Below are 11,874 nucleotides of genomic sequence, written 5' to 3'. Positions count from 1 at the left end.
TCTAGATCAAACTAGATCCATATAACATATCCATACATAACACTCATTTGGATCCAATCACAAAACTGAATCAAACTGAATCTATATCCCATATCTGAGTATAACACTCATTTGGATCCAATCATAAATCTTGAATCAAATCTAGATCCATATCTCGTATCCGAGTATCTGAAACCAACAATAGATCTGTTCAAGTTCAACAAGATCCAATAATAATGTCTGGATCCAAAACTAATTGAACTGGATCTATACTAAGTCATATCATATCCAGATCCATATAAATTAGGACCCACAAAATTAGATCGATGCCAGATCCAAAACATGAATCATAATGTGAAGCATAAGAACAATGCAATAACTCAAAAGAACTTCATGATTCAAAAGTTTTACCAGAGCCAATGAGGTCTTTTATAAAAATACCTGCACCAATTGGATCCAAACTTGTAAGGATGATGTTCTGGGAGGTATTTCGCTAACCAAAAGCACTTTTCTACAAAATTAGAAAAGTTAGAAATAGTTCTAGGTAAAATAAAAATAAACCAGAACATTAAAAACATAATATCTCCGAGTTAAATAGAAAACTTCAAGTGGTCTTCTATAATTTTTGAAAAACTTTAAGATTATTCTGAACAAACCAGAAAATACGAGCTTGTCTCAGGAATTAACGAGAAGACAAACATTTTTTTGAAAAATCCAGAAAACAGAGCCTCTGTTTAAAAAAAAAGGACTGAACCGGTTCTTTAAAAGTTTTTTTTTCGTAAAAAGAGGACTTAGCTTAGGGTTTTCCCTTTTTAAGAAAAGGGGAAACATAGTGAGGGAGAGGGACGGGGGCGACGGCCATCGCCCTAGCCGCCGCTGCTGCCTTCGCCTCCTCCTCCGTCGGAAGATCCGGTAACTGCCTGGCCAGCTGGTGGATCTCGTTCTCATTGCCATCGCCGTCGCCAAAAGATCCGACAACCGCTACCATCTGGGGGATCTTTTCCACCCTACGGTAGTGTCACCACCCTTCGGTTGCCGTCGATCAGCGAAGAAATTTCATCATGTCGGAGTCCTGTTGCTTGTCAACAACAATGGCGTCGTCTCCAGCTATCATTGTCTGCTTTGTCGCACTGGCAAGTCGGTCGATGCCGTCGTCAACGAAGGTGTCATCCAAGCTAGGAAAATGGGGGTGATGATCGTAGCCATTGCTGCTGCTATTTCCGTGATTTTTTGTTGGCGCAACCACTCCATGAAAAAAAGGGTTCTCCACCATCTCTGCAAAAATGGCTATACAATGTGGCCGGTCGGAGAGGTTTTCGGTGATGATGCAGCATCATGCTCCTGATCGTTTGGCTTATCTTTTGATTCCAACTCCCCGATTTCCTAGTCACCAGTGCCTCTGTCTCTGGCTTCAATGTCTCAGACAACCAATTGACGGCCAAATGGGACGCGAACATCACCGCCTTCTTGTTTCGAGTGAGGTCGAACATGAACCTAATCTGATCACCTGCAACTGATATTACTCGAAACAACAGGGATGGTGCCCTCGTCAAGGATCTTGATGTCTCGAACGCTCCTCTTATCCAACTCTGTGAGTCTCTTCTTCCCTTCTTTTGTTTTTATTGAATCGGGGTCAAAAGTCACCAAAAAAACTGGTAACCTTGTGACAAAGGAGTTTTACCTTACTGTAACAGTTAGCAGGGGTCGTCGGAGTCCGTCAACCTCTTGACTGAAAGGGATTTTCTCCTCCCTCTCTCTGATGCTAAGAGCAGACCCCGAATCGGGTTTTGCCTCAGAAGCATGTGTACCCCTCTAGGTGGAAATATGGTTTTCCCTCTGCCTCAGTCTTCAACAGCCTGCTGTCAGAGACTGGCAAGGATCGCTTCCCACGCAACCACTACCACTGATGAGAAAAAAAATATTTTGCACACAGAGGGGGTTTTGCCTCTTCTGATCTCAGTCAGGAAGTTGACTCGATTCAGGTATGCTGTTCCACTAAAAATCGGTTGCAAACACCAATTCAGGAAGGTTTTCTTTCTACCTCAGATGTAGGGATTTTCCTTCCTCTTCTATTGTTTTCTTTTTCACAGGTTTCTCTGCGTCCGACAGCGGCAAGCAGTTTCGTGATGCTGCCGACGAAAAAAACCCTCCCACTGGCCGTGAAGCCACCACCATCGACGTAAGCTTATGACGCTTTACATGTAAATGTCATGGCTGGAGCCATTGAGGCGCTTGCAGAGGGGTGCATGCCCTCAGAAAGTGGGTGGATCCACTCCATATAGTCCCCGAGTTTCGATGACTGTTGTTCTTCGGGGATGCACCAGAGAGGAGGTGCCTCCGTCGTTGTCGTCGTTGGCTGCAGACTTCTTGTTGGCCTTTGCCACCATCGAAACCTCCAGCTTCAACTCCTTTGTCGAGAACCATGTCCTTATCGGTGGACGTGGCCTCTTTGCAGCAACAATCAGTGATTTCATCTCCTGTTCGGTTCAAGTGAATGACAAATCCATTACAATGTCTACACTCTTACAACTTTGCTCTGATACCACTGTAGGATTTAGGATCGGGGTGTGCGCACAGAAGACTCGAGGAGAAGAATAGATGATTGTGAAGTTGATTAACGACATGCAACAAAGGAGATCCTTTAACCTCTTTTAGTTTTTGCAGAGGTAGGGGGCTGAAAATTTTAACCTTCTTTGGGTAACCGTTATCCAGTTTAACTCTCTCATTAGATTCACAAACATGCTGAGAATCCAATGTGTAGTGAGCTCCACCATGATCCTGGTGATACATATATCAATGACTTAGTAATTGGATTTCATGTAAAACTCATTTGGTTACCGTGAATCCATATCAAAATCCAACTTCGAAGGGTATTGTAAACTATATCCATTACCTATTGACTTTCTTTGGACATGGTAAATTTAAAAAGAAAACGAGGGCGAGGGCACGAATGTTTTTAAAATAAAATCTTCAATAGAAAAACGAGGGCGAGGGCACGAATGTGCTTAAAATAAAATCTTCAATGGTGAAGCTTATCCATCTTTGTCACATATTCGTGGGGACATTAAGTTTTACGTAATCGCGATCAAACATGTTGCTGCCGCATGTCATAAAAGAGTATATTTATGTAATTCATGTCAAATATTAGGGGCATTTCTGGCAGGCATCCCAGTCCGGACAAAATGAAGCCGGTTCACGTAGCTTTACACTTTTTGCCTCTTAAACAGAAATCTTCTGTCATATAAACGAGGGGTAGTCTCGTATATAGGACATATACGTAAGAAACAAGAAAAGGCAGGGACATTTTTCGTACTTGTGGGCATGACCCATCCACATCGACTTCCAACTAGTCACCTGGGGTATCTAAGTAATTAAAAAGTAATATAGGGGCATTACCACACATGAGAAAGAATGGCAATCTGAATAAAACAAAGGGTTACTTTAGTAATTCGCTTAACGTTTACACTTTTCTATCCCACACCTCTCTCTCTGCACAGTGAACAAATTCAAGGACGAGAAAAAAGGAGAAAAATTTCCCCCTTTTCTCCTTTCCCTATAAACCCGGATTGCCAGTCTAGGGTTTCCACTCTCACCACCCTCTCATTCTTTCTTCTACAAGTTGTAGGAATGATGGATATGAGCAGTTGGCTCTAGTATCTCGGGCCTCTGTGATGTGGGAGAGAGGGGGCTCTCTCGACAGAGAGCACCTGCATTTTCTGTTCTTTGGACCTTTCTGACGATACCCACCGAGAGAGGAGGGTGGTTTACCCTCTCCTTTTGAGGGAGAGAGAGGTGAAAGGAAGGGCCTTTTTCTTTCTTGTCTTGGCTGGCTGCTGGTGGTGGTATTTGTTTTTTTTTCTTTTTGTTAGTGTTGGTGGGGTTGGAGTGTGTTGTGTCTGTGTGTGGGGTGTGATGGCACTGTGTGTGCAGAAGGAAGGGAAGAACCAGATGGACTCCAGCAAGTATGTGAGGTACACGCCTGAGCAGGTGGAGTCCTTGGAGAGGGTGTACTCGGATTGCCCCAAGCCTAGCTCGCTTAGGAGGCAGCAGTTGATCAGGGAGTGCCCCATTCTGGCTAATATTGAGCCCAAGCAGATCAAAGTGTGGTTCCAGAATCGGAGGTACATGACAAACAGATGATGATGGTTGGAAGAACGCCTTGGAGTTCTAATCTAGCCCAGAATTTTTCTTGGTGTTTTAATTTTTATTGTCTTTTTTTTTTTTGTGGAATGATGGGTTTTCGTTATGAAAATGTGTTTCTTGTTGCTTTTTTTTTGTGGGTTTAGGTTTGTTTTTATTTGGACATTTGGGTATTTTTGTTAAAGCTTAATAGTGGTTTCTCTCTATTTAGAGTGTTTGTTTTCATTTTCTTGTGTTTCTTTCATTTTCTTTTGTATTTTTTTTCATTGTTTTATGTACTTCTAAGGTGCCATGACGATGCCTCTCTGCGTTTGAGGTTTAAACCTTTTCTTCTAGTTTGCTTTCTAGTGTTATGCTTCTTTTGGTTTAAACCACGATGGTAAGGGTTGTTTTTTCTTTTTTCTTTTGTTTCGGCTTGCAACTGAAGTTTTAAATCCTAAAGTAGTAAACAAAAGGCATGGTGTGATAAAACCCTATTATCTTCCGTTTTCCTCTTTATTACTTGATTTTGTGTTCATGGGTAAGCTTTCTTGAAAAATGGCCTGAGAAGTTTTTTATTTTGATCTATATGTACTAATACATATGCCGATTCTTACCAGACTTCTCAGAGAACTGAGATTTTTCTATCGGCTTATACCAAATATGGCTCATTGATTTTTTTCTTCATTTTATTCCTTTTTTTATTTTAATAGAAGCTGTTCTTGTATGTATCTATGGTTGTGGTGGGCATCTCTGCACCATCTTTTGTTTTTAGCAATGGTGGTAATCATTATTTAAGGTTTCTTTATTACCGTTTTTCATGTGTTTTATTACCTCGTATTTTTGTTTAGTTCTCTACGCTGTGTTTTGTAGAATGATTGGGATTGTGTGCTTTCTTCTTAAACTAGTCTTTTCTTATGGACACCATGGATATGGGTAGATTGTTTTCTATATTATTCGCTTGATACCTTTGACTTTGTTGTCTATACATGTTCCTTTTGTCTTCCCCTAGTCTTTTGATTCATTAATCTGTTTTCATGATATTGTGCGAAAAAAATGAGATAGCTTGGTTGAAAGTTGTGATTCGTCTCCCCTAATTGAATGCCTATCGAGCGCTGTCCCTTTTGGAACCTCTAATTAATGTATTTAGATGTTATGGTTTGTCTTGTTTACCTAAATTGTTTTCTACAACTCCTTGGATTTTAGCCTTTGTCGTTTTATCCTTCTATTTTTTTTTAATTTGCTTGCCCGCCTATACTCGGTTTTCTAAGTCTACCATATTTATTATGATGCCTTCTACTTGAATACCAGCCGATGCCTGTGGTATTATTACCTTCTTTGGATTTTGCTGTTTTCAATTTCTTTGTAGTATTCTGTATGCCCAAATCACTGGTTGGTTTGACTGAAATTGTCTGCTGTTTATTATTATTATTAAGTGAAGATGGTGAGTTGGTCTCCTGGGGTGTCTTTTTTCGTAGTTCTGGTTGAGTTCTCCTCATGTAGGATCTCTCTCTTTCTCTGAGTTTCGCGTTATTCTTTGAGGTGTGCTTCTAGTAGATTTTCCGTATTGTTTGGTCTCTAGATTCGCGTGCTGGGTTTTTTTTAATCTTTTGGTGCACTTGTTTCTACTCATCTTCTAAAATGCAATCTTTGTTTTGTTTGTTTCGGTGCTTTTGATTACCATTGCACTTATTTAATCCTTTTTTCTTATAAAGTCCGTTTGGTTACTGCAAGCGTGCGTATTCTTTTATTTTTTTTTCTTCGTGTTCGTTCCTTCGTTTTCTTGCCTTCGACATAAATGATGTTTTGTTTCATTCGGGCCTCATCCCATGATCTGTAATGTGTGCCTAGAGGAGGTGTTTGTGCATGGTTGGTGATGTGGATGTTTTTTATTCTGTTTTATTAGATGCCGGGAGAAGCAGCGGAAGGAAGCGTCCCGATTGCAGACCGTTAATCGGAAGCTGACCGCCATGAACAAACTGCTTATGGAGGAAAACGATCGGCTGCAGAAGCAAGTGTCGCAGTTGGTGTATGAAAATGGTTATATGAGGCAGCAGGTGCATACTGTAAGTGAAGCTTTGTCCTTCTTGGTCTCTTTATTTTGCTTTTGAGCAAGCTGCTCCATTCTTTGCTGAAACAATTGATGTTTTGAGTTTGATATACTGGTGTTGTTTTGGCTTGTATATTCTAGCGAGCCTCTTCAAATTCTGATTTTTTCGTAACAGCTCTGTTGGAGATCTATTCTTGTTCAATCCTTCGATTTGGCTTATTTGGAGTTCACAAGATACTTTTATATGAAACGTAAAAGTCTTGTTTGGCTTATTTGGAGTTCAAAATCTTGTTCAATTTTAAAACCTTGTATATATATTGTGCTTCTCAAAGTCGTTTTTTTATCTCTATCAAAGGAGGGATACTGGCTTTCTTGATCTGATGCAATGGATTTCTATTTCCTTTCCCAATGTACTAAGTTGGCAACTCTGCGGCTGAGCCTGTCTAACACCATTGTGCATTATTTTCTGCTGACCCATTGATGTATTTGTATTATTTGTAGACTTCGGTAACGACTACAGACACAAGCTGCGAGTCTGTGGTTACTAGTGGTCAGCACCAACAGAACCCAACTCCCCAGCATCCTCCAAGGGATGCAAACAACCCAGCTGGGTAATGTAGCCTTTGTTCTATTATGTCTGATTCTGGTTCACGTTAATTGGTCCTTGCGTCTGATATATTAATTTGTTTTTTCAGACTCCTGTCTATCGCAGAGGACACCTTGGCAGAGTTCCTTTCCAAGGCTACCGGAACTGCTGTCGACTGGGTCCAGATGCTTGGGATGAAGGTACGCCGAATGATGTTTCTTCATCATCTTTGTTAGGTTTTTTGTTGCCAAATGGTAACTATTGGGTGTTGGCAGCCTGGTCCGGATTCTATTGGCATTGTTGCTGTTTCACACAATTGCAGTGGAGTGGCAGCACGTGTCTGCGGTCTTGTGAGTTTAGAGCCCCCAAAGGTACTTTGTTTTTCATTGTCTGTAACATGGATTGCATTGTCTGGTTCTCATGAATAATTCTTAACCGTGAACATTCAAAATTGATGACAGGTTGCTGAAACACTCAAGGACCGCTTGTCTTGGTTTCGTGATTGTCGTTCTCTTGATGTATTGACTGTTCTTCCAACTGGCAATGGCGGGACCATAGAATTGATATATATGCAGGTGATTTACTTCGTTTATTTTTCTTTCATTTTCCAAAAAATCTTACTGTCCTTTACTTCAAAGTGTTATTTATTGTGAATTGTAAAATTACGTAATTAGTCAGCTGTAAACTTAATCATCTAGTTTCATTTATCAATGCCATTTATATGGCACCTGGTGACTTTTGTCGATTGATTTTGTGTTTGCACAATGACGGCATTTATGCTGACTTTGAACTTCACTTTTGTTAGACTTACGCTCCTACAACATTGGCATCTGCACGTGATTTTTGGACACTGAGATACACTACTGGTTTGGAGGATGGGAGCCTTGTGGTATGTTGATCCATAAATACTCTGCAATTTACTTACTGTCTCTATTGGTATGCTCTTAATCAATTGCAAAGTAGTTCTGAGTGCTGTGGAAATCTATTTGTGCAGGTATGCGAGAGGTCACTGACTTCTTCAACTGGTGGTCCTGCTGGGCCAACCACCCCAAATTTTGTTAGAGCTGAGATGCTTCCTAGTGGCTACCTTATTCGCCCTTGTGAGGGTGGAGGTTCCATAATTCATATTGTGGATCATGTTGATTTGGATGTCAGTAGCTCTTGCTGTATCTCAAACTTTCTTCTCAGTTTTTTCTAGGGACACTGGAGTTCGATATTTCCTGTTTTCACTGCAGGCTTGGAGCGTACCTGAGGTTCTTCGCCCACTGTATGAATCATCCAAAATCCTCGCTCAGAAGATGACTCTTGCTGTAGGCACCTCTTTCCATAATTTTGATCTCCTATGTGTATTGTATCTTATTGCGCCTTTTGCTGGGATTTGTTCATGTGACCATCTCTACATGCTCAAACCCAATTAGTGATATTCGTCAGTGCTTTTTAATAGGCATTGCGTCACATTAGACAAGTAGCACATGAATCTAGTGGTGAAATTGTTTATGGTGGTGGTCCTCAACCAGCTGTTCTGAGGACTTTCAGCCAGAGATTGAGCAGGTAATAATAGTGTTCTATTTAAGGATGATTTCCTTTTGTTCATTTTCTTGATGCATGCTCCTTTACTCTGTTTTCTCACTGTTAATGAATTGGTTTCAGGGGATTCAATGATGCTGTAAATGGGTTTGCTGATGATGGCTGGTCTATAATGAATAGTGATGGCGTGGAGGATGTGACTATTGTTGTGAATTCTTCTCCTAGCAAAGTTCTGGGTGGTCATCTTAATTCTTCCAGTGCCCTTTGTGCTCCTGGTGGTGGTGTCCTCTGTGCGAAGGCATCCATGCTGCTTCAGGTTTGTTTTGGAGAGCATTCTGTACTTGCATTAAGTGACCATTATTTTTCAATGGCTTCATCAATTCAGCTTCATATTGTACTTCTTTTGTTGCCTGCTTATTGCTGGGATCTCCTCCTATGGTCTCTCTCCTTTTTAATTCTGTTCAGATCTTGCAATGTTGCTGGCTTCCTAGCTAGTTTGACATGTTGGATCAGCTTGTGGGCTTCTTCCATATTTTGCTTCAGATATATGGATCTTATAATACACTGATGTGTTCAATTTTTGTTTTGTAGAATGTACCCCCAGCATTGCTTGTTCGATTCCTGAGAGAGCATCGATCAGAGTGGGCTGATTGTGGCATTGATGCTTTCTCTGCTGCCTCCCTTAAAGGTAGCCCTTATGCTATTGCTGGTTCAAGGTTTGGAGGTTTTCCTGGTGGTCAGGTTGCTTTACCTCTTGCTCATACACTGGAACGAGAAGAGGTGTGTATTTCTTTTTCTTTAGCTGGTCATGGTGCTAATGATACATTTGTTTTGAACACAGCATTATTTTGTAACTCATGCCCATTTTTGACATGCACTTTTAAACTGTGATGCTGATCTGTTTGGTTGAAATCTAGTTACTTGAGGTAATCCGTTTAGATGGCCATGGCTTTTCTCATGACGATGGGGTTCTACCAAGAGATATGTACTTGCTGCAGGTAGGTGTTATTGTCAATTTGCCATATTTATTGATAAGATAGTTTTGGTTTGTCATTTTATGGTATGTAAATGCTTGTGTCCTTATGTAGCTCTGCAATGGAGTTGATGAGAATGCTGTTGGAGCATATGCACAGCTTGTGTTTGCTCCTATTGATGAGTCATTTGCTGATGATGCACCACTGCTTCCTTCTGGTTTCCGTGTCATTCCGTTGGAGTTGAAATCAGTTGAGCAGAATTCCCTGTTTTTTTTTTCAGTTTCAAGTGCATATATTCTTCGGTTGTTGATTTTATTATTTTGTTATGGCTATTTACATGAAGTTGTTGGTTGCAGAACATTCCCTCGGTTAACCGAACACTTGATTTGGCATCTGCTCTGGAGGTGGGTTCTGGTGTGACCCGGCCTTGTAGCGATGATGCCACAAATGAATATAACCTCAGATCGGTGCTTACAATTGCCTTCCAGTTTACTTACGAGAATCACCTGAGGGACAATGTGGCTTCAATGGCTCGGCAATATGTACGCAGTGTTGTTGCATCAGTGCAGAGGGTTGCAATGGCGATAGCTCCTTGCATGAGTCCCCATGTTGCTTCGAAGTCACCTCCAGGTTCTCCTGAGGCTCTTACACTTGCGAGATGGATCTCTCGAAGCTATGGGTACATGACCTGCCACCTTTCATTTCTGCATGTGTTTGGGCCCACCCGTACATGTGGTTTTTCTTCCTGCATTCATTTTGATCTTGTTACTTGCTGCTCTTCCTGCATGCATCTTGCTACTTATTGCTGTTATTTTCATTTGTCTTGTTAGTAATAGTTTGTGACTGATAATTTCTAGGTTGCATACGGGGATGGATCTTTTTCGGGCTAGAGCTGATTGCGAAGCTGGTGAATCTGTGTTGAAACTGTTGTGGTACCATACTGATGCGATCATGTGCTGCTCGATGAAGGCAAATGTAATTATTAATGCGGTTTTGTTTGCATATCTAAGTGGTTTGAGTTTTGATTTAGCACCGTTAGGTCTCCTATTCTATTTGTTTTTAAATTTGGAACTTCTTTTGCAGGCTTCCCCTGTCTTCACGTTTGCCAACCAGGGTGGTCTTGATATGTTGGAAACCACATTGGTGTCTTTGCAAGACATAATGCTGGATAAAGTGCTTGATGAGAACGGCCGAAAGGCATTGTGCTCTGAGTTCCCCAAGATTATGCAACAGGTACAATTCAAAACTGTTTGATTATGTGTGTTATTTAATCCATTTAACGAAGATATTGTTGCTGTCATGATGCTTCATCTTTACTCTGCTTCATAAACTGTTTATATATTATGTACAAAAAATTCTTCATAAACTGTATTCAGTGTGTGAATGTCATAAACTTCGGTTTTTTGTATTACACCACAGTATTGATATATTCAAACCAACATCTGTGCACATGTATTGTTTTCACCTTTTAGTTGAAAAACCACAAGTTTCCTGATGTGGAACTCTTGCAGGGTTTTGCGTACCTGCCTGCTGGGATCTGCACGTCGAGTATGAGCAGGCCTGTTTCTTACGAGCAAGCCTTGGCTTGGAAGGTTTTGAACGAAGATGACTGCCATCACTGTTTTGCCTTCATGTTTGTCAACTGGTCCTTTGTGTGACCAGTGTTAGTTCCAGAAGACGATGAACAGTTTACAAACTCTGCACTTGCTTTTTGCCTTTTTTTTTTACCTTATTCTCAATGTGGTGTTACCACAGACTATGTTTGGCATGTCGATGTCCTCTCCTCACTTAACGTTACAAGTTTTGCTTGTGGGGGGTATGGGGAACTACCTAAATTATATCCTATGTCAACTGTTTCGCATCACTTATGCTATTATTATACTTTATAATTTCCCCGGAGAACCCATGTGATTCTCTACTATTTGGTTGCTGAAGTTATTTACTTGAGCATCTTTTGCTTCTTCGGGTGTTCATAAGCCCTTTGGCGTGGTCATACATAAATGTGCCCCCTTGCATAAATATAGCTTTTCTCCAAACTACTTCCTAATCCAGCACCTCTGCCTATTTGTTTAATCACAAGAACCAACAAATCTGTTGAGTAAGGTAACAAGTGCTTCTGGTGAAACGTTGTGCGTTGATGGTTCAATGCTAAGAATTGAATTTGGTGTGATCCCTGATGTCTTCCTTGGGCTTTTGTATGTTCTTGATTTCATGCGTGATTGATTTGAATCCGGGTATCGGTCTTGTTCGAACCTTCAGTGACTTGGTTTCGTTTCCCTCTTCTGTATGCGTCCATGTCTGGATAAACCTGGCGTGGTTCCATAGGTAACGTATTCTACTGCCTGGTTCTTCGTGGTCATGCATGGTTGTCCTTTTGAGCTATTTCTTCAAAGGGTTTTATATATATCTTCAGCTTCATCTTCCACTGGTAAACGTTTTGAGGCTGAACATGTGTTGGGTTTGTTCGGCTCGTTTACCAGCCCTGCTTAGTTGCCGTTAGGAAATAAAGTAGTAGCTTGTGGGTTTACAATGTGTTTTTGATTATTTGAATTACTAACAATTTTGCTACCGTTGATCCAATTTGCATTTGATGCCCACTGGATGAATCTATTTTTCACTGAAATCTCCAAACTCGTTTG

General features: G+C 40.9%; 1 protein-coding gene across 2 annotated transcripts; it reads left to right on the top strand.

The window, feature by feature from the left end:
• Positions 1 to 3,614: 3,614 nt before the first annotated feature.
• On the top strand, positions 3,615 to 11,090 carry LOC149822135 (homeobox-leucine zipper protein HOX32-like). Of its 2 annotated transcripts, XM_089980778.1 has the most exons (19): positions 3,615 to 3,771; positions 3,910 to 4,100; positions 6,005 to 6,164; positions 6,650 to 6,759; positions 6,844 to 6,934; positions 7,010 to 7,105; positions 7,196 to 7,309; positions 7,540 to 7,623; positions 7,729 to 7,884; positions 7,970 to 8,044; positions 8,179 to 8,285; positions 8,385 to 8,577; positions 8,853 to 9,041; positions 9,179 to 9,259; positions 9,350 to 9,484; positions 9,592 to 9,914; positions 10,093 to 10,210; positions 10,319 to 10,468; positions 10,747 to 11,090. In XM_089980778.1, the coding sequence occupies exons 2-19, from the start codon at positions 3,928 to 3,930 to the stop codon at positions 10,891 to 10,893; spliced, it is 2,502 nt and encodes an 833-aa protein (XP_089836904.1). In that variant the 5' UTR covers positions 3,615 to 3,771; positions 3,910 to 3,927; the 3' UTR covers positions 10,894 to 11,090. The 2 variants fall into 2 exon arrangements, with proteins under 2 accessions (XP_089836904.1, XP_089836903.1); XM_089980777.1 differs by having other exon boundaries at positions 3,615 to 4,100.
• The last annotated feature ends 784 nt before the right edge of the window (positions 11,091 to 11,874 follow it).

This window comes from Nuphar pumila, chromosome 11, assembly GCF_984573655.1.
Source record: "Nuphar pumila chromosome 11, dmNupPumi1.hap1.1, whole genome shotgun sequence".
In the NCBI taxonomy this organism is placed as follows: Eukaryota; Viridiplantae; Streptophyta; class Magnoliopsida; order Nymphaeales; family Nymphaeaceae; genus Nuphar; species Nuphar pumila.
Note: the sequence above shows the minus strand (reverse complement) of the source record. Positions and strands in the feature narration are given on the sequence as shown.

Excerpts from the sequence above, each read along its gene's own strand:
- LOC149822135 (XM_089980777.1), top strand. The coding sequence starts at position 3,892 with ATGGCACTGTGTGTGCAGAAGGAAGGGAAGAACCAGATGGACTCCAGC. Across the intron at positions 8,578-8,852 it reads AGGCATCCATGCTGCTTCAG|AATGTACCCCCAGCATTGCT; the intron begins GTTTGTTTTGGA and ends TTTGTTTTGTAG. Across the intron at positions 9,915-10,092 it reads TGGATCTCTCGAAGCTATGG|GTTGCATACGGGGATGGATC; the intron begins GTACATGACCTG and ends GATAATTTCTAG.